The sequence below is a fragment of the Pocillopora damicornis genome, chromosome 9 (genome assembly GCF_964200805.1).
Source record: "Pocillopora damicornis chromosome 9, jaPocDami1.2, whole genome shotgun sequence".
NCBI classification, from domain to species: domain Eukaryota; kingdom Metazoa; phylum Cnidaria; class Anthozoa; order Scleractinia; family Pocilloporidae; genus Pocillopora; species Pocillopora damicornis.
This window is the reverse complement of record NC_142678.1, coordinates 11,421,541-11,447,566: the sequence shown is the minus strand read 5'-3', so window position 1 is coordinate 11,447,566 and position 26,026 is coordinate 11,421,541. Positions and strand designations below refer to the sequence as shown.

General features: G+C 38.4%; 2 protein-coding genes across 3 annotated transcripts; one reads left to right on the top strand and one right to left on the bottom strand.

Annotated features, from left to right (window-relative positions):
* The first annotated feature begins 2,945 nt into the window (after positions 1–2,945).
* Positions 2,946–12,969, top strand: LOC113678650 (lysosomal alpha-mannosidase). 2 transcript variants are annotated; one of them, XM_089182219.1, is made up of 4 exons: positions 2,946–3,961; positions 7,904–8,098; positions 9,239–9,415; positions 10,573–12,969. In XM_089182219.1, the coding sequence occupies exons 1-4, from the start codon at positions 3,014–3,016 to the stop codon at positions 12,268–12,270; spliced, it is 3,018 nt and encodes a 1,005-aa protein (XP_089038345.1). In that variant the 5' UTR covers positions 2,946–3,013; the 3' UTR covers positions 12,271–12,969. The 2 variants fall into 2 exon arrangements, with proteins under 2 accessions (XP_089038345.1, XP_027051346.2); XM_027195545.2 differs by lacking the exon at positions 2,946–3,961 and adding an exon at positions 6,175–7,213.
* Positions 12,939–25,220, bottom strand: LOC113678651 (ribosome biogenesis protein WDR12 homolog). Its single transcript, XM_089182220.1, has 15 exons — positions 24,957–25,220; positions 24,497–24,588; positions 20,710–20,831; positions 20,303–20,409; positions 19,256–19,305; positions 18,575–18,640; positions 18,066–18,124; positions 17,310–17,405; positions 16,537–16,582; positions 16,236–16,330; positions 15,633–15,773; positions 15,445–15,550; positions 14,634–14,766; positions 14,468–14,540; positions 12,939–14,074 (listed from the first exon to the last, which is right to left on the bottom strand). Exons 1-15 carry the CDS (start codon positions 25,007–25,009, stop codon positions 13,985–13,987), a joined length of 1,329 nt encoding a protein of 442 aa, XP_089038346.1. The 5' UTR covers positions 25,010–25,220; the 3' UTR covers positions 12,939–13,984.
* Between the last annotated feature and the right edge of the window lie 806 nt (positions 25,221–26,026).

Sequence of the window (26,026 nt, the reverse complement as noted above, 5' to 3'; positions counted from 1 at the left end):
CCTTAAATTCTTCAATTTACATTTTACAAAAGGGCAAATCTAAGCATGCGCAACCCTTACGGTTGTTAATACGAATGGTAGGCGGCGTTGAAACCTTCGCCAGCGGTCTGCCTTACAGCAATGAGTACTCTATTACTACACTCCTTTGCATTTTTTTCTGATATGATATAATATTTTCTGATATAAACTGAGGGCTGTTTTGCAAGGATTTTCAGCCCTGAGAGGAAGTGTATAGTTACCATAATTTTCACGTGCGTTTGACTTTGCCAATCAACCGCTAAACGTCACTCGCCTTTCGCGCCACTCTGTCGGGTCCATTCATTAATAAAGTTGACTTTTTTCATGTCATTTCTTTAATAAACAAAATATTACATGGCTACTTGTAGATATGGTATTATCTACTCATGTTCAATTCAATGACTCACTCTTTCCTTATGCTCACTCATGAGATATGGAGTTCAACGGTCGAAGAAAAACTCCATATCTACGCGCGCCATGACTATTCCCTACATGAAAAACTGCATTAATAGAGAGTTTTTAATAAAATTATTCGCTAGTTAAGTATTGAAAATTACTTCTAAAAATAAAACTGCATGGCTCGATCAGTTCAGCCAAATAGTTAAATTATAAAGCTTTAATTACTTAAACCTTTTGCTATGTCTTTTAGCCTTTTTTGTCAAATTAGTCTGGAGCTTTTAAGTGACGACTTAATGCTCTTTGTAAGGAATTTTTCAACCATGTACTTTTACGATCTTGAGGAAAATTTTCAAACTTACGAAAACAAAAGAAAATTCACGGTTCGCTGCCCAAGCGAACAGATAACATCCCACACAACACTCTTATTGGTGTTTTGACGCGAGTTTAACTAACCTCGAACTTGAATTTTAACATCTCACGCAACACTCTTTATAGGTGTTTTAACGCTAGTTTAACTAACCTCGAACATGAATTTTAAGCAGTCCAGAAATTACGAAGCGGTTAAGTGTAGGACCCACATATTTTTCGCAGTTTCAGTTCATTTCACCTGCACTTGTAACACTTCTAGGTGAGTTTTTGAAGTCAGTGGGACGTGAAATATTTTGAAATATTTTTCAAAGGGTGATTGCGAGAGTGAAACTGTATTAAAAAATAGGTTGACGACCATTGGGAGTGAAGAAATATTAAAGGAAGCATAAGTCTTCTTGCTTTTTTTTTTGTTTTTTTTTTCGCGGAGCTTTGAAAGTATCGCGAAAGAAATGTTCCTCGCAGGTTTTCGACAGGATTTAAACCTTTACCTTCCAGATACTAACTGAGAATTTACTGTCATCTAAGCTGCGGAGCTACGAAGTGTTAGGAGCGAGGTACATTGCGTATGATTCATCTCGTTCATTTAATTTCAAACATAAGGAGTGTCTAATTTCAATTTTAAAAATGACAAAATAAATGCTATTTACAAGTGTACCTTGCTTAAAAATTTAGCGCTGTAGCTCAGTTGGCAGTAAAGTCTACTTTTAGGAAGTAGGCACGGTTGGAATCCCGTCGTAGCCTGAATTTAGGGCTTTTTTCGGCAATTTGTTTAACCCATTAACTTCCAGATCAAATTTGTAACTCTCCTTACTGTCAAACATACAATTCTGATAATGTTATTTCAGAGAATTTAGTATTGGATCAACTTATTATCCCCAAATTGATAGTTTTCTTTATTCTCCTCACTTACCTGGTTGATATTGTATTGATATTGTAAGGAGAAATTCTGTCTTGGTCACTCATGGGAGGTAAAGGGTTAACTGCAACTCACCTGCAAGGGTCATTCTTTTCTTTAATATCATCAGTACGTAAATATGATTTATTTCATTCATTTAGTTGAGAGCTTTGGAAATTAACGGCCTTCAATTAGCAGCAGAGCTGTCCCTCTGAGCAAAATTTCTCATTAACAGAAGCATTCTATCTTCTGCTGTTAATTAAAGTACTTGAGTTAAGACGCACGCAATCTGACTGAAAGTTATTTACTATGATGGATAGAGAAAATTATCAGAGAAGAGAGAGCTAAAAATCACAAAATATGAAAATCGGATAGGTATAATTGAATAACCTCCATAAATAGTTATCTAAGTGTAATCTGGTTTCTTCTGTTCGCAAATTTGCCTTCATTATTTAAAACAAATATTATCGTTCTCACTAGAGTTTCACATTACACCAAAAAGTAGTAAAGATAATGATTCTAAATATATGAAATTATAAAATAATTCAAATAGTACGCGCGCCCTGATTGGCCATAAAACCATTTTACATGAGCGTATGTAAACATGGTTTTCGTTCCTCCTTCATTAGTTATTTTATTAAAGAAATGTAAAGTCCTAACCTCCCAAGTGTTACACCAGGCTATGTAAACATGGAAACCATTTTACATTTCTTCAATTATATATGTGTACTGCGGTGAAAAAAAGAATATAAGCGATCCTCGCAGCTATGAACACTAATGCACTAGTAGTTGAAATAAGACCTGAAAAAAAGAAAATTCAGGCCCGTACGGGATTTAAACCCATGACCTCTGCGGTACCGGTACAGCGCTCTGGTCATTACGTTGGATCCAAATAAATCATCTAAGTGATAAATAACGATTGTAGATATATGAAAATTATAAATGTGTACTGGGGTCAAGAAACGAATATAAGCGATCCTCACAGCTATGAACGCTACTGAACTAGAAGTTGAAATAAGACCTGAAAGAAAAAAATCCAGGCCCGTACGGGATTTGAACACATGACCTCTGCGATATCGGTGCAGATATTTAATTGCCAAAAAATCTTGCTCAATTAATTCTGTAAAACAGTGATCACTTTCAAGCTACGTTAAAAGAAAAGTAGTGAGGAAAATGCCATAAATACAAGACATTTTTATTGTAAAGTTTCCGTTTGAATTTAAAAAAGTTTGCGTCGTGACATGTGGCGTGACTACTTAGTCCCGTGACTAGGGATGACGTCATACTTGCGTTCAGTAGTGTCACGGAAGGTTTGCAAACGGCGTAAACGAAATGGCCGTGATGAGAACTTTTCTCTACTTTTTGGCATTTGTTTCACTTGGATCAGGCTTTGAATGTAAATTTAAAGATTCTGAAAGGCCAGATTCAGATGAAGATAAACTGCAGGTCCATCTCGTTCCTCACACGCACGACGATGTTGGTTGGTTGAAAACGGTAGACGAGTACTATTACGGAGCTAATAATTCCATTCAACACGCTGGTGTTCAGTACATTTTGGACTCTGTCATTCCCCAGTTAACTGCAGATAGTACCAAGCGATTTATCTACGTAGAAATCGCGTTTTTCGAGCGCTGGTGGAACGAACAAAATAAAGCTATGAAAACGGAAGTCAAGAGACTTGTCGCAAACAAACAGCTGGAGTTTATAAACGCTGGTTGGTGTATGAACGACGAAGCAGCCACACATTACGATGCGATCATTGATCAAATGACTTATGGACTTAATTTCGTGCAGGAGACATTTGGATCGGAAGCAAGACCCCGTATAGCTTGGCATATTGATCCATTCGGTCACTCAAACGAACAAGCTTCAATCTTTGCTCAGATGTCATTTGATGGATTTTTTTTGGGCCGCATCGATTACGCCGACAAGGAACTTCGTCTGAAACAGCAGCGAATGGAGCTGGTTTGGAGAGGAAGCGTCAAAAACCTTGAAACGGACTCTGATATTTTTACAGGGGTGCTATACAACAATTATGCTGCACCCCCCGGATTTTGTTACGACCAATCGTGCAAAGATGCTCGGCCAGTACAAGACGACCCAAGCCTCTTCGGCTTCAATGTCGATGAAACCGTGGAACGATTTGTGCAAGAAACTTGTGCACAGGCATCACATTACAAAACAAATCACATCATTTTAACTATGGGGGAGGATTTCCAGTACGAAAACGCAAACACTTGGTACAAGAATTTGGATAAACTGATCAAATATGTAAAGCAGGTAAGCGGAAACATGATAAGCATTAGGTCTAATCATTGAGCTTACAATAGTGTTTGAACTTCCGGTAGCTTCCCTTACGTTCCATACCTAAGAAATCCTAAGAAATAGGGGGGGGGGGGGGAGAGGGAGGGATGGTACGTTTCTCATTTGGGTGAGGGGTAGTACTGTTCAAAATTTTGTTATAATGCTCTTTACAGACACTTAATTATTAAATTTTTCAATCCATTAAAACAGAGTCGCAAACCCCGTTCCATAATATGTCCTTTGCATGCCACAGGTGAATCAACATACCTTAATGTAAACGCATTATATAAAAGGTAGAACATGACAGAACATGTAAGTTCCGTAATTAACAACACCATTAACAACAACAACAACATCCATAACAATAACAACCACGGCCATAGCTTCGTCTTCAATTTGATAGCAAAAATGTACAGTATTTCTACGTTTCTGAGTCACTGAAATGGTTACTTAATTTCTTTGAGATATTTATTTGGAATTTCATTTCGAAACTTCATATGAGGTAAAAAAGTATTTCTCTTGAAAATCTAGGTCGAAATTAAATGATTTTGATGACTCGCTTGGACGTGAAAATATTGTAATTCGTTGTAATTGAAAGACCTTTAAATTTTTGAAAAATGAATTGAAAATTTGTGCCAGAGACATGTACGCAGGCATCGCATTTAATTCGAACTACACCATATTAACTATGGCAGTAATTTTCAGTGCGATACCACAAACACTTGGTACAAAAATGTGAATAAACTGTACAGAGATGTAAACCAGATCAGCGAAGTAGGAATAATGCATAAGTATTGAATGTATCGCTATTTCACGTTCCCAAGACGCTGGGGGTGGGGGTACCTCCCTACGCGGGTGGGTAGTACTCTCTGCAAATATGTCTCTCCGGCCTGTGAAGACGTTTTGTTTAGAAATCCTTGTTTCCCTATTCCACCTGAGTAGAGGCCTTATGTAACGAGAGGATTAACAGTTATTTAGTTTATCTTGCTATCGCTGATGAAAATATAAAATGTACGTACTACCTGACTTTATTGGGCCAGCTCGGCGTGAACAGTTGTTGTTTTGTCATAACTGTGGTAAGCGTCAAACTGTAACCTTCACCTGTCCTGTTCCTTTGTTTGATCATTATCCACCTGCAATGTTTTGAAACTGATTACTGGTGTAAAAGCGAAATTTCCTCGTAGCCAATCGTTCTTAATGAAAAATGTATTATATTATTCATAACATTACCTAATCTTTAGCATTGTAGTTCAGGCCTGAATAGAACTGCTTTGAAAAGCTTTCTATGGACACACTAAGGTCTCGCCTGCACGTACCAGGACGCACATTAAACTCTACGTTGAGGCTAAGTTTTAGTGGAAATTAATGTCTTAAAGATATTCAGCAGCCGTAATAGTCTGACTTTCGCGTAGCCCGTGAGTGTTCTCTCAGGAAGAACCCTTCCGAGAGAAGTAATTTTATAGTTTTTCCCCTGTCCGTTCATTTGTATTTGAAGGTAAAACCTGTTTTCAAAGTTATTCCCCTTCCACCGACATAAATACTGAATGCTTGTGGTGACTTAAGAAATTTTACCAGTTTTATCTTAAGTTTAAAGATTTGGGAGAAACGAAAGTTCCATAATCATAACAAAAAGGGTTTAGTGGTTTTTCTTAGTCCATATCATTGTAATAGTTATTTGATTTCCTTTAGAATTATATTTGCAATTTACTGTCACACCCACACTCATGGTTAGAAAAAAAAACAAACAAACAAACATGATCATATAAAAGGACCTCTTGTTGCAGCGTTTAGATCACCCCTGATGAAGGCACTAGACAGGAGTGACGAAACGTTGGGTCTATGAATTGTAACTTCTTCGGTTACATTCATTAAATCTGCAAACCAGAGTAGCATCAAACTATGTCTGATTGTCCACCTGGTTGCCATGTGAACTTTAATATAACAACAAATTAGTTTTCGTGAAAATAACGCGCTCCGTCAGTTGAACCTTGAATGAATTAGGGCCGCAAAATTTCACTTGAGAGATCTTCTGTCGAAATAAAGACGTGTTGTATGAACTGTAACAGGACACAAGGAGGAACGCGGCTGCTGGCTGCAGCATTGAATGTGATGCGTAAGACGTAGTCTATGAAAACCAAAGTCATGCGTGCACACTGGAAACTACTAGTTTCAGTCTTCCTCATCCTCTTAGACAATTTCACGGGAATATCTCGTGACTTGGTTTGTCGAACGTAAACTCTTGGTCAAACATTTACTTGGAGATTAGAGTTTTTTGGCTCCTGTATCTTCCAAAGAAAGAAGAGAATGGTGATTTTCTTCTTCACTGTAAGTCTTTTTTGCCTTGGAGCAGCCTTCGAGTGTAAATCTGACCGTGCCCTGAACGACGATGAGAAACTGCAAGTCCATCTCGTTCCCCACACGCACGATGACGTTGGCTGGCTGAAAACAGTGGACGAGTATTATTACGGAGCTAATAATTCTATTCAACATGCTGGTGTTCAGTACATTTTGGACTCTGTCATTCCCCAGTTAACTGCAGATAGTACCAAGCGATTTATCTACGTAGAAATCGCATTTTTTGAGCGCTGGTGGAACGAACAAAATGAAGCTATGAAAACGGAAGTCAAGAGGCTTGTTGCAAACAAACAGCTGGAGTTTATAAACGCTGGTTGGTGTATGAACGACGAAGCAGCCACACATTACAATGCGATCATTGATCAAATGACTTATGGACTTAATTTCGTGCAGGAGACATTTGGATCAGAAGCAAGACCCCGTATAGCTTGGCATATTGATCCATTCGGTCACTCAAACGAACAAGCTTCAATCTTTGCTCAAATGTCATTCGATGGATTTTTTTTCGGTCGGATCGATTACGCTGACAAGGAATTACGTTTGAAACAGCAGCGAATGGAACTTGTGTGGAGAGGAAGCCGAAATCTTGGAAAAGACTCCGACATTTTTACCGGAGTTCTCTACAACGGGTACAACCCACCCCCTGGATTTTGCTACGATCAGTTTTGTGTTGACAATCCTGTACAAGATGACCCGAGGCTATTTGATATGAATGTAAAAGAATCTGTCGATAAATTTGTACAAGTAACCTGCAAGCAAGCATCGCAGTACAAAACTAAAAACATAATTTTAACCATGGGTTCAGATTTCATGTACGAGAATGCCAACCTTTGGTACAAGAATTTGGACAAACTTATCAGATATGTACATGAAGTGAGTGCTTGTTTGTCTATGGGTAACTTTTAGTCCAGTGTTGTTGTTGATATTGTTTGTTTGTTTTTTTGTTTTTCAATTAATGTATTGTATTGGATTAAATGTCACAGCTTTGTAGAAAACATGGTCATGAGATCATCGTATTCATGATTTACAGGTGTAAACCCTGACTATGTAATTCTGATGTGATTTATTCTGGTGCATAATGCTTTTCTCTTAAAGTATCTTCACTAAAGAGCACCAATGGGTACCAGTGAACTGCATATATCAAGGAATATAGCCATTATGTTTAGGGGTGTGTGAGGATCAGGGTGAGGGGGTTACCAGCAACATCAGTACTCTAAACTGATCTCTATACATTTCCTAAGGTGCTGGGAAGGGGAATTTGTTTAACAATCAAGAGCTGCCATAGTTAATGATCATTTTCTCCATTCTTGTGACCTTAATGTTTGATCCAGGGGTGATATTTTAAAGAGAAATTGTATGCTTTTCACCCTTAGTGGTAAAGGATTAATGTAAGGGAAACTCAGATAAGCTCTCTTGATGTGTGCTACTATGCTTGAGAGCAGACCCACTCTTAGCTTACAGGAAAAATCTCTCTGTAGGTTATGTTACAGAGGTTTTTAGACAAAAAATTGTTAAGTTATATGGGTTGAAGTGGAATCTTTTTTCCTTCCTTTGTGTCTCCAGGATGGCCGTGTTAATGCATTTTACTCCACTCCTACCACCTACTTGGACGCTTTGTATAAAGCCAATCAAACGTGGGAATTAAAAACAGATGACTTCTTTCCGTATGCTGACTGTCCACATTGTTACTGGACTGGCTATTTTACCAGCCGTCCTGCACTCAAGCAATATGTCAGATACAACAACAACTTACTTCAGGTTAGAATTACCTTGAATTTGTTAGGCAGTTGAGCTTCTATTATTATTGCACTTTCTGTTCTCTTGAATGAGGTCCACTTTCCTGAGTGTGGGTGGTTTCTTTTAAGGTTATTACAGTTTAACTCTTGAGGGTTTACAAATTTCACACAAACTTTTGAGACAACCTGAAATGCAACATGTAACTTGTTTTCAATACCTTTTTTTACTTATTCTTTTCATGCTGCTTTCAATGCTTTTCCTGCCCCTGTCCATGTTTTAGTGTTGTTTTCAGGGTTAGTTTCCTTGCGAAGCATATTTTTCACAAAATACAGCAACATTGACAATGGAATTAAAAGGATTGTTTTCAGTGTGAAGTGTACATAAATTCTTCTTTAAAGTAAAGTTTTCATGTACTTGAAAACAAGTTGTCTTTACCTATTTTGTCTGTGAGTCAAGTACCATACAAGTACTTCACCCCTGGGGATGGTATAAAATATTTGTTTTGTTCCTGGAACCTGTATGTCTGGAAAAATTGCAGTTCCAAGCTTTGTCCAAGGGTTCCAAACTTGGTGATTTTCTCATCAGAAAACATTTCTAATAGTTTATACAAAAAAAAAATAATGGCCAAATAACTCTTAAATACTACTAGGTATCTTCATTTTTTTTTCCTGTTGATGATAACTATGAAATAAGGTTTTGATCAGTATCTTCAAGAATATTGTATCCCTGAATTTTGACAAATCAGTCCTCCAAACTGTCACCATTTCAGTCTCGGGTAGAAACAATTTTAGCATTTAGCTTTGCATCAAAAGTTGCCAATTTAGTTCCCTGATTCAGTGGTGATGTACAAAGCTTTGATGCTTTTTACTTGCTTGGTGTTTATGATCTGGATTTAAACCAAGAATGCTTGCATGGAATATTGTAATCAAAGAAATGCTCCATCTTTTTTTTTTTGACAAAAATTTGTCTCTTTGGTTGCAGGGAATAAGACTTTGAGATGTTGCATTGACTTCCAAAATGATTGCCACAATACCTTTTTTTTTAATTTTCCTTTTACTTCTGGTGACCATTTGTCTCCACTTGTCTCCTTCAAAAATTTGAGCTTAGATTCAACAGGTTCATTGCATCAACATTACCCAAACTTTTATTTTATTTTTGTAGGTTTGTAAACAGCTGGAAGTGATGAATGGTCCTGCAAAGAAAAATGGCCCAAGTTCAGATACACTGCGCAGAGCCATGGGTGTGGCTCAGCACCATGATGCTGTCAGTGGTACATCAAAACAGCATGTGGCTGATGACTATGCCAAACGCCTTGCTATTGGTGCAGCAGAATGTCAGGTATGTTAAAAACATTGCTTCTGTCAATGTCATCAGCTCCTTTCTTTTTTCTTTTTTATTTTTTTCTATTTTGCAAAATATTTTGGAATGCAGCTCCTCCTCATTTGTTGTTTCTCCTACCTTCTGGCCATATGGGATATATGATGTTATTAGAATCATGAATGTGGTGTTAGCATTACAGGCTGGCCTATTTGTCTTAATACTCATACTTTTGTCTTACCAAAAGGCTTTTTAAATTTGAATTTATCAATAACCTATACAGTTCTGAACTCATGCACATCAGAAAGTTTATGAAGAATTTAGAGTCCAATCTTTCTGTCATATTACAGGCACATAATTTATCTTAGTACATGCATTTGTTTCACTTTTTTGAAAACTTCAAAAACTTTGAAAACTTGGAATGATCATGCAATCAACTGTTGTGTGTGGGAACATTTTATAAGATTCATTTTTATTGGTTATGACTGTAATTCAAATTGATACAGAGTATGTTTCATTGAACATTCTTACAATTGAGTGTGATCAAAAGATTTAGATGAATAAGATCAGGGAAGTCCTTGAGAAGTAATTTGTGGTCACATGATTAGATGGATCAGATCTTGTTTATTTTTAATAGGATGTTCATTGCTTGAAAAATATTTTTTATTAGAACATTCTGGTTTGCTTCTAACTTTCAATGAGACTCTAACATTTGGCCCCATGTTTGGCATCCTGCCTATATCCCTGATAATGTCCTGCGGGATGTAAAGAGGTTTGAGTGACAGGTAGTAAAGGAGGAAATCCTGAAAATGAAGAACTTACCCCATTAATAAATGATAAAAGAGAAAAAAAAAAGAAACAAAAGCTAATGCTTTTGTTTGTTTTTCTCTTTTATACAATTGACATTCGAACTCCTCTTTCGACGATAAGCATATGGCAGGACAAAACAACAAAAAAAAACTATTGGGAGAGAGGAGGGGGGGGTGGGGGGCAGGGAGGGTATTAGTCCCTGCACACCCAGAACCACATAGCACCCAGAAATGATAACTTTCAGTTCGCAACCTGAAATCCCTACAGAAATCATCCAAAGTCTGAAGTCATTTAAAGGGGTTACTGTAGGGTCTCTGGAGAAAAAAAAATGAGAGGAGTACTAAGACATAATTCTTTATCATACTTAGGAGCTGGTTGGTGATGTTCTTAACAAACTTAAAGTTAAAAACCCTGAAATCAAGCCGCCTACTTTGACTTTCTGTGACCACCTCAACGTAAGCGTATGTCCTCTGACTGAAAAGACCAAGTCCTTCACAGTAACTGTGTACAACCCTCTTGCTCGAGCTGTAGACGCTGTTGTTCGCCTTCCAGTAGCGCTGGCCTCGATGAATGTTTTTAGCCCACAAGGTAAACTTATCGAAAGTCAAATGTTACCAGTTTCTAACGAAACGAGACTGCTTCGTCAAGCCCAGAACCTGATACAAGGTGACTCATCTTTTGAGCTTATTTTCTTTGCCAAAGTTCCTGCTCTTGGCTTTGCAACTTACTTCGTTAACTCTACTAAGTCAACAGTGAAGAGTAAAATTTTCAAAGACGTCCCCAAGCGTGTTTACGAAGACGCAGACGAAGTCTCTATCGAGAATGAGTTTATCAAACTGTCGTTTACGGAAGATACTGGTCATTTGACGAGTATGACTGACAAAAGTTCCAAGACTACAACTGTGTTAAGCCAAGGGTTCTATTGGTACAACGGCAGCTTGGGAGAAGATGCCAGTAAACAGCCTTCCGGTGCTTACATCTTTAGACCCAACGGCAGCCAACCGATACCGATACCCCAGAGCAGCAAAGTAGAGGTCTTTAAGGGTACTGTTGTGCAAGAGGTACGCCAGGTGATATCACCGTTCATCAGCCAAGTGGTCAGGCTGTATGCCGGGCAAAGACAAGCTGAGTTTGAGTACACAGTCGGACCAATCCCAGTTGGGGATAAATGGGGTAAAGAAATCATCACCCGGTTTGACACGGATATCCACTCCAGTGAGCTGTTCTACACGGATGCTAATGGAAGGGAGATGCAGGAACGTAAGAGGAACTACCGACCAACATGGAAGCTGAACAACACTGAACCAGTGGCTGAGAACTACTACCCAGTCAACAGTCGAATGTACATCAGAGACAGTGAGAAACAACTGACGATTCTGACTGACCGGTCTCTGGGCGGGTCCAGCATGAAAGATGGCTCCATGGAGATCATGCTTCACCGGCGGCTTCTCAAAGATGACAAGAGAGGCGTGGCTGAGCCGCTGAATGAGACGGGGATCAGTGGTAAAGGTTTGATCGTGCGCGGAAAGCTGTGTCTGATTTTAGCACCGCCTAAGGAATCTGCAGCTTTGCATCGCGAGCATGGCGAGAAGCTTTTGTTGGGGCCTGTGCTCGGCTTCGCACCCAACAGCCTTACGTTCAAGAAGTGGACGAGTCAGTACAACGCACTGCACAACGGTCTCACTCGTGAGCTGCCTGCCAATGTTCACTTGTTGACGCTGGAGACCATGAAGGACCTCGCTTTGATTCGCGTTGAGCATCAATTCGAGGGTGGTGAGGATCCGAAGCTTTCGCAACCCGTCAACATTTCCTTGGCAGAGCTCTTCACCGATTTTACCGTCGAGTCCATGACTGAAATGAATTTGGCCGCCAACCAGTTGCTAAAAGACAAGCAGCCTCTCCACTGGAATATAAAAAACAAGAAGAACAAGGAAGAACAAAGAGAAAAGAAGAAAATCGTAGCGCGAAAGGAAACGGATTTGAACTTGCATCTCACCCCGATGCAGATTCGCACCTTCAAAGCTGTCATTAAGCGTCATGGAGTGTTCCAGCAGAAAAGTGCCTAAGTGGTACGACATCTAAAGCGTTCCGTTAACACAGCGATCAAACGTCTGCGCATGTGCAATTGTTGTAGAGGCTTGCTGACATGCTTTCAGGCTTTCAGAACTATGTAACCTCACTAGACTTAGAAACAGCCTCACAATTCCGTCAATCACTGTATTTTACACGGGTATAAATTGTTTGATAAAGCTCCAAACAAAATGATAAATTGACAAGGTACCATTAGAGAATGAGCTTTATGTTCGAGAATTCTCAAGGTTTCCTTTCCCCAACCCTTTTTTCTTGTTTACAGACCTCTTTGAAAGATTCCATTTTTGTTTGCAAATGTTGCGTTTTTGTTGCATTTTTTGTTTTCCTTTTAGATTTTGCGCGGGAAATTGGCGCGCAGCCGGCGAAATTGTTATGAACCATTTGAGCATGCCTAACGTTTGACCGCTGTATTTTTTCGGTCCCAATTTGACAGCTGTTTTTTCTCTCCCTGATTTTCATACATTAGCTACGAGAATTTGCTGCTTTGTCCTGAATTCAAAATTTTGCTTAGGAAAGAACTCTGCGTTAACATGAAAGTTTCCTGTTACGAGTATTGGTGGTAAATTTGCGTACCAAGTCAGGTTCTATAGAAGAGGTTTTAAATTAAATTTTGTGTAATTAAATCATGTCGACACGAATCAGATTTCTTAATAAATTCTTTAATCAAAGGAAAATTCTCGTCCATCCATCTTTACAGGATAGTGGTGACATCCAGAGGATGAAAAACAAACCAAGGAACTATCAAACGAGTGTTAAACGTAAATCAATAATTCCTTTCCTCAAACCAAGTACATCGTGAAACTTGTTTACTCAAACTAAAAAATGGAACCAATCTGATGGCGAAAGTATGTATTCCCAATACCTTTCGCTCGAAAGCTCTGTGGTTGTTCTATTGATAGGGTGCAAAACCTTATGAGTATTTTACCATGACATAACAACCATTACCATAACAAGCTTTTTTCCTGATCATTGATGGCATTTAGTCAAAATGTAACCATAGTGGGATACACTTAGATTTAGGTAAGGCCACGTGTTCACTTAATGTTTAAAGGCCTACTTAACAATTGAATTTTTTTTTTCGTGAGATAAATCTTCACATGAAGCAAGTTACCATGCGAAATTGAAATCAGTTCCTCCAACCGATGAGGAAGTACGGCTGAGCGAAATTTTTCATATTTCATGGACGCTAATTCGTCGAAGTTAAGTCCACTGGTTTATCTCGGAAATGGCTGCATATAATCCTTCAGAACTTTTCACCAATGTATACCGTTTAACCTAAGTAATTTTGACTTCGAGACATTGTGAGGCGAGCTATACGAGGCTAAGAAATATTAGAATCATTTACATGTCTCAATTTTTTGTTGCTTTCAAAGTTGAAGTTGACTACTGCTGTCTATTCTCTTCGATCTTCTAACGATACCGTCGTCATTTATTTAAATAATAACAAATATCACCATTACTATTCGTCTAACTTACGCTATTCGTCACGCACGCTATTCACACTGACATTGGCGGCATTAGTACGACTATGTACTGTAAAAACTAATCTCCGTTCCTTTTTTGAAGAATGAACCACGCTGACGACAGTGAGAAGAAAATGATAACGGTTTTATTTTTATATTTTTATACGCGTACTTATCATGGCCCTCGTAATCCGTCGATTACTTGGCTAAGTGAATGTCTGGGTTGCTATTCCATATCATTGCTCCTCGTTCTCCGGCCTCCCCCAGAGATATCATAAATTATCAACTGGTTATCAGCACCACCGCTTAAAATACTCTGTGAACGTAAAAAAAAAAAACCAGAATGACAGATGTTATCAATTGCGTCTAAGGAAATAGCGCGGCACCAGAAAATCATGAAAAGAACCATTTCTTATTTAATTTTGACAGAATAGGGTGGGGATGGGGGTGGGGTGTTAACCTTATCAGTTCTCCAAGTTTATTGTCAATGTATTCATCGGCAAGAACTATTTTCTTTCTTCTATGAATTCTTCTCTTGGGATGCGATATGTTTAAAACTACATTTTCTTTGTAGGAGAGTTGTAGACACAGTGGTATCTCTTCTTGACAAGTGTCAAGCCCTTTAGCCCCACCACCCCGCACCCCTTCTACTCAAAAACTAAATGGTCCGGCCCTCGTTTTACAAGACTTTTCATGGGGGAATACTCACAGAGTGTAGCGTCCAATTCACGCTCATCACTTTGTCCTGATGTTCAGTCATTGTGAACAGCGGAGTATTTAGGCTGGTTGTAAAAGAAGAAAAACATTTCATTGCAGACTAAAGCACACGAACAGATACACCTTGGAGCAAACGCGAAAGTCACATATTAAAGTACCTCCGTGTATCCCACAAATTGACAGTCGTATCGTATGACCCAGAAATCATTTCGTACTCGCTGCTTTGTGACCAAGCCACCGACGACACCCAGCCTTGATGTGACTTCAGAGTTTTCTTTACCACAGCTCCGTCTAAAAAAACAAAAACAGTTTTCGTAACTAACTGGGGTTGAACATCCGCAATTTATACATATCTCCTCCATCGTTAACAATTCTCGCTGTTTTATTTTTTTTCCTCACCAATTTTGCGTTTGTCCATCCAAAATTGCCATTATTTCACGGTGTACTTGCTTTTAATGGCAATATTCTCTGTAATCCAATCAAATGATTCAAAATGTTCTGACAAAGGTATGTGCCTCCAGTAACAGAACATATTTATGATGATAATAATAACAACAACAACAACAACAACAACAACGATATTAAAGATAAATCGCACAATCTCCTCCAGAGTGCAAGGGCCCGCTTCAGTTTTACTATTTTGAAGCATCGGTTCTAAAAGGATAAGCAATATCTGAGCCAAACCCTAAGTCTCAAGATATAAAAGAGTTTGCTCTTTTTGAGTTCTGCCTTTCCCTATTCCATTGAAAGGCTAAAAAACCAAATTTACAGGACAGAAGTTTATATCGATCATTGAAGAGGGAATGGGGGCAAAGATCCTACCCAGTGAGTTTAAGTTTCAGGTCAAAGGGTTCTATGACTACGAAATAGTCAGCACCATACAAAATTTCTAATGACTTGTGAGATAGTCGAAATGCATGAGTTTCACCAGCCCCCTTCTCCCTTTCCCCCGTCCCACTCTTGACTCACCGGTTGTTCTGGGATCCCAAAGGCGAACATGTCTGTCGGCGCTACCAGAAACGAGAAGTCTTGCTAAAGGAGAGTAAGAGATGTCACAGAATACTTTGGAGCCATTCTGAAAGAGAAGAGAAGTAAAAAAATGCCTTTTTTCGAAGTGTGACCTTGTTCATCGCGGAAACGTCTAGCAGAAAACTTACCAGGGTATGTTTGTTAACTCCAGCGGAGATGTCCCAAACTCGAATGGTGTGATCCCAGCCTGCACTGCAAACCGTGCTTTGGTCGATCCACAACACGCTAGACACAGCCTCGGTGTGCCCCGATAGGGTCATGAGTGGAGTCTGGGAAAAAACATAAGTTAACCTCACGTGACCAGTCACTGCGTTTCACTGAAATACTCGTGGGACTTCTACCGCACCCTAGCTCCCGTTGTAGACAGCGATGACCTTCCACTGTCGAAATGTCACCTGAATATTTTAAGTTTAGTAGGTTCCTGTTATCAGTTTTGGGTCAAAAGTCTACAAGTATGTGCCTTTCCACCGACGCTGCAAATTACTATCAAACTGCTCATTAAAATTCCTTCTACGAGCAAAACGGCTTAACAAGCGAGACCTTGTCCCTGTTTTGATAGCGTCCAGGGAATTTACTCAGGAGCATCACTGCTCCTACTGGACTGGAAACTACTCTATCATGAGATTACCCCCTGCGTACCAGCAGTGAAACCGCCCTTGTCGCTTACCGTTACAATAAAGGCTACCTGAAATATGGCGAAAAAAACGGCCTTTTAACGCCGGTATATTTACCCGCGTGGTTTCTTTTCTTTTGTTTGACATTGTCTTTTGCTTCTTCTTTACTTTTTCTTCATCGCCTGTTTCATCGGATGCTGAAGGGTCTGGAACTAAAATTAAGACCCTGGTTAGGCTTAGTTTTGACTTAAACGACTGCTGATCGTCCTTCCTCTTCGGATCTCAGTTCTTCGCAATTTTCGTTCGCAGGTCACTAAGCTTCTCATCTTACATCGCAAAAGGCCGCGTTTAGATGATAAAATAACAAAAAGTAACGATTATAATACACAAAACAACAAATAAAGTAACAGACACTTACCAGCAGACCATACTTTTAGTGTTTTATCCCACGAGCCGCTGCAAAACTACAAAAAAGAAATTTCAAAATAACTCAACTGCGCAGAACATTGTTATGAAATTCGAGCTATTACAACACTTTTCAATCGTACAATCCCAACAGCCAAGGAAAGAAGAAATTAAAACACTCTTCATTAGGGTGTCGAAAACAGTTCGGGATTATAATTGTTTTTCTTTGCTACTCCTCTCTATGACTGCCCTCGAAAACTCGCGATACCTTGTCAAACAATCAACCACAAAACCAATCGCAACTTGGTCTCTCACGTCTTCCGCGCGTTTCACAGTTTATTTGTTTTTCGGAGGTACGTTTCTACACAAACTATGGTGCTGCGTCAGTGGAGTAGTATAACAAAATAATTCGGTTTTATTAACTGAGTTGATAATGTAAATTAATAACCGTAAAGAGTTTCAAAGCTCACACTTTGAGCGTTATCTTTTCGTCAATGCCAGTGACGAAGAGCTAACGCTCGAAACGTCGGCTTTGAAACTCTTTACGTTGGTAAATTTGGATTATCAACTAAGTTGATAAAACAAAATTTATTTTTATTTGCTCTGGTTTCTTACGGCTCCTTGTAACCTTTTCCTGAGTTTTAATTGGCCATTGTGATCGAGTTGTAATTGGTTGCATGAAAAAGTTGATTGGCTGAGAGGCAATCGCGAAATTTATAGACTGAACAACATAAAGCAAAACCAGTAGGATACCACAATTTTTTTCGTTAAGTGCAACCTGTTTACCTTTGTTTGTGAAGAATCAACTGCTAGTGTGTCCACACTTTGGGTGTGACCTTTACAGATATGAATGCATTGGGCTGTGTCCTTATCACGTGACCACTGGCGGATTAAAAAGAAGAATACGCTGTTGGAGCTGTCAGAGCCACCTTCAACATGTGGCTGAAGATAATTAAGAAAATTGGCCATGTCCAAGTCGAAACAACAGCCGATTTCATCTTAAGAAGAAGGCATCACCTTGAAAGATCTTAATTCATTTAGCTCTAACGATATCTCATTCTGAGGATACAATTTCTTTCACCAATGACCCTGTACTGTGTTTTCTTTCATTACTATTGGCAGTTCTCCGTTTTGGAGATAATAGAACAACGTACTTCAAGTAGTAGTTATTGCTCTGTCAAAAAAAATTAGCCTCATTTGTTCAAGATCGCCATTTCAAAAGTCTACATCCCTCAACTTCAGCATTCCTTCTTGGTTTGGCATTGCCCCTCACGAGCTTTTCTACCTCATCTAACTAATATTTAGCTGCCTCTATTAAACTGAATGCACATTTTCATGGCACAATTTTTAACTGGGTCATGCTTTGAGCGCGTGTATCGTCGTTTAAACTCACGCTGGAAGTTTGGAGAGTACTAGAGGGGCGTAAAAGTTGCTCAGGGCGAGGCAACTTCCAAGGAGCATCCATTCCTCGCTATACGCACGTGAAGCATGAACCAATTGTTAAAAGTGACATGAATTATTATACAGCGATTATACAAATACCTCACTGAGGCGAATGGACTGGTCGTGTGAAGCGCTTAAAAAGACGCCCACGTCGTTATCTTCAAAAAAAAATAAACAGAAACACTTATTCTTTCCCCTATGATATCACTTCACAATGTGGGATCCGTTTCAAGGATAATTATAAGTTTTTAAAGCAAAGCCAAGCCTGCCAGCTTCGAATATTGCTTTCCCAATGCTCTGATTGGTTCTTTAAGCAAAGGGAGAGCTTACTCCAACCTCTTGCTTTTGCGCGTGATGAACTGTGGTTTGCAAGCAGGTAAAAAACAGATGTTAGTGTGCCGCTGAATTTGTTCCTTTTTTTTGACTCTCGCAAGGGACTTCGCGAGGTACTGCTCGTAGTTTAGCTATTGCAGCATCAGCCCTAAAACATCAACAGACGAGTCAGCGGCTAAAGGAGTTTGGAAGAAGAAAGTCCTCAAATTTCTTTCTTTGTTCACGCATTTGCGTACCCAGTCGGTTGGATGCTCGTCAGAACGTGGGCTACCTACCTACACTGATCCAGCTGACACTTTTCACAGGTGCTGTATGTCCGTCAAACGTCAAAATACAGGTTCCTATCATAGTAAGTATCAAAATAAGTGCAGTATTTATGCAAGCCAAAATTGAGGAAGTGAATGGAAACAAGCGTGACCTTTGACAGACCGCAAGATTGTCTTCCGATTTGTATCTTATTCCCTTGTGAAACAGGAGGAGAAGTAGCTATTACATCAAAAGTCACTTGGAGCTTTATTCCAAACACCTATTTGAATCTTGGTAACCCTGGGTGGAAGTCTGACGAGCCTATTTGTCCCTGACTGCTGCTAGGCAGTATCATCAGCATAGAAAAACAAACAAACAAACCGTACTGTTCCTTCCTGGATAACAAGCTAATCCATTGCAAGTAACTACCCGCCCCCCTCCCCCTCCTTGCAATTCGTTAACATTCCCTCACAGTTTAATAGTACCCATTTAACCTCAAAGGTAAAGAGAGGCTGTGTGAAAGCAACCAAAGACTCCTCTTGGCCCCAAACTTGCACCCTTTCCTCCGAAGTCCACTTGGCCAATAAACCTGTACTTGGCTTGGGCATTTTCCAAGAGGTAACAAAGCCAATCTTTCATTTTTCTAAGAACCCTAGCAGGGTTGGAGTTTCAAATTTGCAAAGTGGTTTAACTTTATAATCAGCATTTACCTTTAAAATCCCACACATATGCATTTCCATCATAGCTACCACTTAGAATACTGGAAAATAATGTGAACAGTGCAAAATGTAAAGTGTCAGATTTCAAGCAATCTTAATGTGCTTGAACATAATTTTGACAGAGGCTGTGGAACACTTTGAAGTACAGGGTGTCCATTCTGTATACTAGGCCAAGTACTTATCCTTGCTCAAATTTTTCCAACAAAGTTTTTCAACATGTTTCTAATTAACACAGGCTTGGACTGTTCATATGTAAACAGTCCTGCAACATATAATTTTCCTTCTAATATCAACTACACTGTAAAGTAGGAGCCAGCCCCTCCCCCTCCTATTTTTGCTTGAGGGGCTGTAAACTTACCCCCCATCCTTCACCTACAATATATTGCCTTAGTTTGAACATGGTGCAGCTAGAGCTGCACAATCCAGGGATCAAAAGAGCAATCTGCAGAGAACAAATAGTATGCTTGCTATGCTTCCCACAAGTATACACCTTCCAGGTTCTTCATCAGAAATGATCTATTCTCAAGAGTGAAAGCCAAATAATTTCACTTCAGAAAATGGGAAATGGTCACAGTCTGAAGAATTTTGTCACCCATTATGAGCATTTACATCTCAACATAATAACTGCTAAACTATGAAAATCTGTTTTATTTAAACGGCAATACAAAGTTTTGCATAGATAAGTTTGAGTTTAAATATTTTGACTGGAATTTCAATTCTCATGAGGGAACAAAGCTAGTTTACAAATTTCAGCCAGACTCCCTGATACTTAACATCTGATTTGTAAATCTCTATTCTATCCTCTATGCAGTTTCATCTAAGGACTTTGAGAGAATATAGTGTTTAATCAAAATAATGCCCCCAGGTGATAAGTTTTCATCAAAAGTTGGTTGTAAATTGTATTATTACTATAAGGAGAAGTTACATATACACTTCAAAGTTCATGACTTCTGGGGGTTATAGAATTAACAAAGGGTTGTGTGACATGATCAACCTGCTAACACTGCATTTTCAATGAAAGAATGAGTCATAACTTACCACTTCTTACAAACAGCTATGGAACTGACCCAGTCGTCATGAAGAAGACAATTATCCGGTCGTGGTGCTGGATGTTTTTCAAGGTATTCTATTTCAACTACACTTTCCTACAACAAAGCCATGTAACAGAAGTTATATGTTATTAATGGTATAGCTGTTCCACTAAATTTGTAAAACAACACTCCTAATGGGACCAAAAATACAAAGGGACACTTCTGCCCCTGACCCTTAAGAACACTAGGGCATTTTCAAAGAGACCAAAGAATTAAAAGGACATTTCTGCCCCTGAGCTTTTCAGTTGTTACATCACACTGTGCTGGAGGAAGCACAATGATGCTTGGTTACTTAGGCACATGCATACACAAAACCTAAATGCTAATAGTCACTGAATTGTAGAATGCACTCACTGTTGAGATGTTGTAGAGCCTCATGTGTTTGTCAAGTGTTTCTTGCAAGTAAATTCCATCAATAAGAAAATCAAACTGAAAATTCCTTTCATTTTCAGAATCAGACTCAGATGTTCCAACATCTATAATAAAAGGTTAAATTTTCTTTACTCAACAACACTGAAAATTTATCAACTTAAACAGGAGCTAGAGCAATGTATATATATATATATATAAATATTATGAGAGGAAAAAAGGACGCAACTACATTTCCCCTACTGTTTCACGCAAAAATCGACTTGCAGACTTCCATATATATATATATATATATATATATATATATATATATATATATAGTTAGATATAGCTCTTTGGCATACAAAGCTTTGCTTTCATGTCCAAATTGAGCACTCTACTAGGATGAGTCATCGCTGCTAGCATTATGCATGCTCACTAGTTTTTCTAGTTTGTGCACTCTGGCATGGCTTAGATGATCCCACATATGTGAGATCACTTGAGGTGGCTACATAGTCTTTCCTCCATCCTAGCATCAGCACTGCACTGATGAGGCCCAGAAGGCCGAAACAGTACTGTCTGCAGTTATATATATATATATTCAATTTCAATTACTTTCAAACAAAAATACCTCCTATAATCTACCTCAACTGCTGAGTACCCTGCCACATTAATCCTTTCATTCCCAAAATCTCATTTAGTAATTCTTCCTACTGTCTGCCATACAGTTCTTATGGTGTGAGTTGAGGGAATTTGGTGTTGGATCAACTAACAATCCCCTAAGTGATATTTTTCTTTCTTCTCACTCATCTGCTTGATGTAAGGAGAAATTTTTTCTTGGTCACCCAAGGCAGTGTAAGGGTTTAATGCAATCTTCACTGCTGGTTGATAGAACACAACTAATATGCACATTACAAATATCCTTACAAATTTCAAATCTAAGGCTAAGATGAGTGAGGTACTTATTTCAATTCTCAACACTGTGGTTTTTTTCGTCATTTTTCTGACATAAAATATGTGCAGGAACGTCAAAACAAAAAGTGATTTAGTATTTTGGAACTAGTCATTGAGTTCTTGTGGTGGCACAATGAATGAGTTGCCAGTAATCGGACCCTTGTGTTTGTACACAGATTTCTGGAATTGCCATGGAGCAAACATTGCAAATCGCTGGAAAGAATGTATGGCGAAAGGTTGTTTCCGTTAACAGCATAGCTGTTACTCTCTGAAAGAATGAAATAAGCCATGAAAAAACATGAGGATATCCATCGGTCAGGTGATAGTTTGTTTGAGAAAAATCCAAAGGTCTTTGAGCAGCAACTTTTCTCCTTGAAATCCTTGGAGGATCTTGTCAGAAAAGCACTGTGGATATATCATCAGTTGTGCATCACTCCTTAGGTGACCTATTTGTACCTACTCATCCTCAGGGTTCAGTTTTGAGCTGATTATAAACACTGATTCATTCTCATTGATCACAACAGAGAAACAGTGTAGGTGCTTTTAAAATCACTTTAACGTACCACGATAATATTTAATGCCCAAGCACACCATGTCAATATCCCACTGCCTCGAGGTAGCTCTTATGTGCTCTTTTGTATTACCAAGCCAAGGAAAAAGCTAGAAGTAGACTTAAGACACATACAAAAAACTTAAAAGGCTTTTTTTTAAAGTTATTTCTTAGGAATTTAAAGTAAGTTTTTCTAAATTTCAAGACCATTACACAATATCAAATTCAAAATAAACCTTGCACATGAAGACCAGTTAATCGGTAGATTTTACTACATACATGAATTTCATGGTTGTTCAAACAAAAACTTGCGCTTCCCATGTTGCAGCATTACCCAAATCCATTTCTGATAAAACAGTGCCAAAAAGGCAATAATCTCTTCCAAATAGTAAATTTGGATGTCAGAACAACCTTTGGCCATACTTTTCCCTCTAGCCAAGTTGCAATGTTTTCTCCCATGGCAATCCCAGAAATCTATGCCCAAACACAAGGATTCGATTACTGGCAACTCATTCATTGGCACTAGAAGTTACATGTTTATTCCAAATTCATCATGTTTTGAAATGAAAAAGTAAGTATGGTCTAAATGTTTAATTTCAATACTGCCATAAATCTTTGCACATAGTTTGATAAATCTGAGCAGCTCTCTATAACAACAAAGAGAGAAGGGGTAGTTTTTCACAGTACAGGTGGGCCACAAGATCATATTATTCTCATTTAAAAAAAGGCACTATTTTGATGATTTACCAGATGATATATTCATTACTGTCATTATGTATACTGCCTACAGAACTGAGTAATTCATACCATATATTCAACACTTATAAATTATATGTAGGCCTTCAAGGGACAATTTTTCAATTTTGCTTTCAAGTCAAACTAAACATGATTGTTTTACCTATAATTTCTATAGAAAATGTTTGTAAAATGTGGAAACCCACAAGTTATTTATAAAAATGTATTTTTGAACTGCATTCTTTTGTCTGCCAAAGTGTGAATAACCAATTATGATGTGTCAACAGAAATGATTCCTTAAATGTTTATGTTGGCAAAACATCATGGTTCTTGAATTTCACAAACATCTACTGATTTCAGTTGCATGTTAAACAAGACTGTGATTGGGAGAAGGTAGAAACGAGAAGAGCGCTTCAATGAAAGCCAAACCAAAGCCTTGGGGTTAAAGCAAGAAATTAAAGAAATTTAATGATGAACGGCAAAACGGATGTGAGTGGGCGGTTTGCACACCTTCCCTGCTCGCACTCAATCAGCAACCATCAATTTTCTGGAGAGCTCAAGCTCCTTAAACCTTGAGATTGAAATTGCCGGCAAGCGGAATTAATCAAAGATCTGCCACACACAACCTCTTAATACTTTTCCCACAACATATATTTTTGCTGCGAGTCTCCTGAGACTCTCCAGGAGACCTCTGTGTTTCTATTGAGGGTTGAATTTTCTAGTAATCAGAGTGTTGACATAACTTGACATGTGGTTACCCAGTAGCATGAAAGGTTTGCAAAACTTAAAGCCAAAAAAAAACCTACTTTTATTTGATGCAAGTACATCTTCTTTCAACAAATTAATGGATATGAAAACTGAAGAGATTGCCTTGAAGACTCCCACGATATCGACAAAACAAACTGTGTGAGGGATATCCGTTTTTCCTAATTTATCTCCCACAATGACATTTGAGAGAAATGTAAAGCATACTGCTGAAATTTTGGTAAGCAAACTTGACAGAAAAATTGCAAAGCAACCAAGAGGAATATCGAAAAATCCCCGCTCAGTCTTGAAGACTGACCCCTCAGGATTAAACTGTACAGATATTTGATGTGTGTGATGACATTTGATGTCCGATTAATTCGTTCAAAGAAACACCGTCTGTTTCGAATTGTCGCACCCCAGTCAGCTCACGATTAGATTAAGCTGAGAAGGAAAAAGATTTGCCGGATGGTGCATTTCATAACCTCTCCATAGATGTATAGCTTTTTCTGGATATCCTTCAAATAGCGCGTTAACGATTTATTCGCGAAGGACACCTGGCCGCGAAGGTATACTGTATCCCTCAGAAAGTGTTACAAACACATGTGGAAACAAAACACATAGCCGCATAGCCTTTTTTTTAGCAATTTAAAAGGCTATATCTTTAAGAACCACTTAACCTTTGCAACTTATTGAAATAAATACAGTCCAGTAATTGGGCATTCTGTATAATTGTACTTTTGGATACACATATGATAAAACGAAGTATCCGTGAAACTAAGCGAACATTACACACTTATCTTTATTTACCATGAGATGAAAGTAAACTATTGATAAGTTCATTGAGCTCTTGTGATCCAACTTTCACCGGCACAGAAAACGGTGATTCTGGGACAGCATATCTGTGTATGGGAAATAAGACATTTACCACAGACCATCTTGACAAATAACATTGAACATCTCATGAAATCAAACCGTATTCTTAAGTATAGCCCAAAGAAATACATCTTAAAATGCTCATTTTGCTCAAATTAATAAAAACGATAATTAAAAACAAATCCATACAAAAAATCGGAAGTAGTTAGTGAAGTGTGCATTCGATCTCAATCCCGCACGTGGATTGCAGAATTGTTGACAGTGCGTACTGCTGTGCAGTTTTGAACAGTGAGGTGCAATCATGCTCATATTCCTTGCTTTAAAACATGCGTTCCTATATATAACATATCCACGAGCCATAGTCTCCCAAAAATCTACAGATGATTGCTCTTACTTGGTTTGTTTCGTTACAAAACGTGCTTGTACATATCCACTCTCGTCCGCCATTTTGATTTGCCTCTAGACTTAGTTCCAGATCTCTTCGAGCTTCCCACGTAACACGCGTGGAAAGACGTGCGTGAGTCCCCCTCCCTTTTATCCTGAATGTTTTTGAATGGCAAGGCTAAAGTTTTTTTTATAAGTTCACAATGAAACAAGACTGAACTATCTAATGGTTACAGCATTTTTTTCAACCTCCCTACCCCCACTTAAATATCATGTGAATGTGGTACCGATTCCTATTTGTTTTCAGCGTACATCGGTTTAGAAAAATATATATGAAATTGATACGCATAAAATTATTTACAATTTTTTTAAATCGAGGATCAATGGGAAAAGAAGAGGCATATCAAAGGGCGGCAAATAAATATCAGATTACTAAGAAAATTTTTATATTTCATATTTATTTTAGAAATAACTTGCAATCAATCCTCATAATATTTTAGCAGGATAACATAATAACTATGCTCTTAATGTTAATTACAATGACTAACGTCAAGTTTCCTGTCTAATTTATAGACATGATCTTGCGCAATCGAGAAATACAACCATAAACCATTTCAATGAAGACAGAAAGGTTTCGGTGTCATTAGAAATTGGCAAATTGCACTCTTGTTGGTTTGTTTACACAGAAAGAAAGAGAGTGTGCTCGTGCCACGAAACAGCGTGATTGCACCTGACTTTGTAATAGCCATTTCTTCGAGTTAAGAATAGATTTCAATCTATTCATGAAACTATATACATTTGACTGTGCATATTTTTTTCTCGACACCATGGATAGACAGTCTGCTTCTTGTAATGCAAGGCAAAGAATAAGCGAGATAATTACTTTGCCTCGGAAAATGACCGCTTGTAATTATTTTAAAACACATTTTTATGTATACCGGCCAAACTTCTTAGGAGAAAACAATGATTCCGACACTTGACACAAGAAAGGGCCCCGCTTATTACCATAATCCGTTCGAAACGTTTTAAGCTCCGTTATATGCTTTTAGATATTTTTTCCTATTTAAATGAAAACGTAAT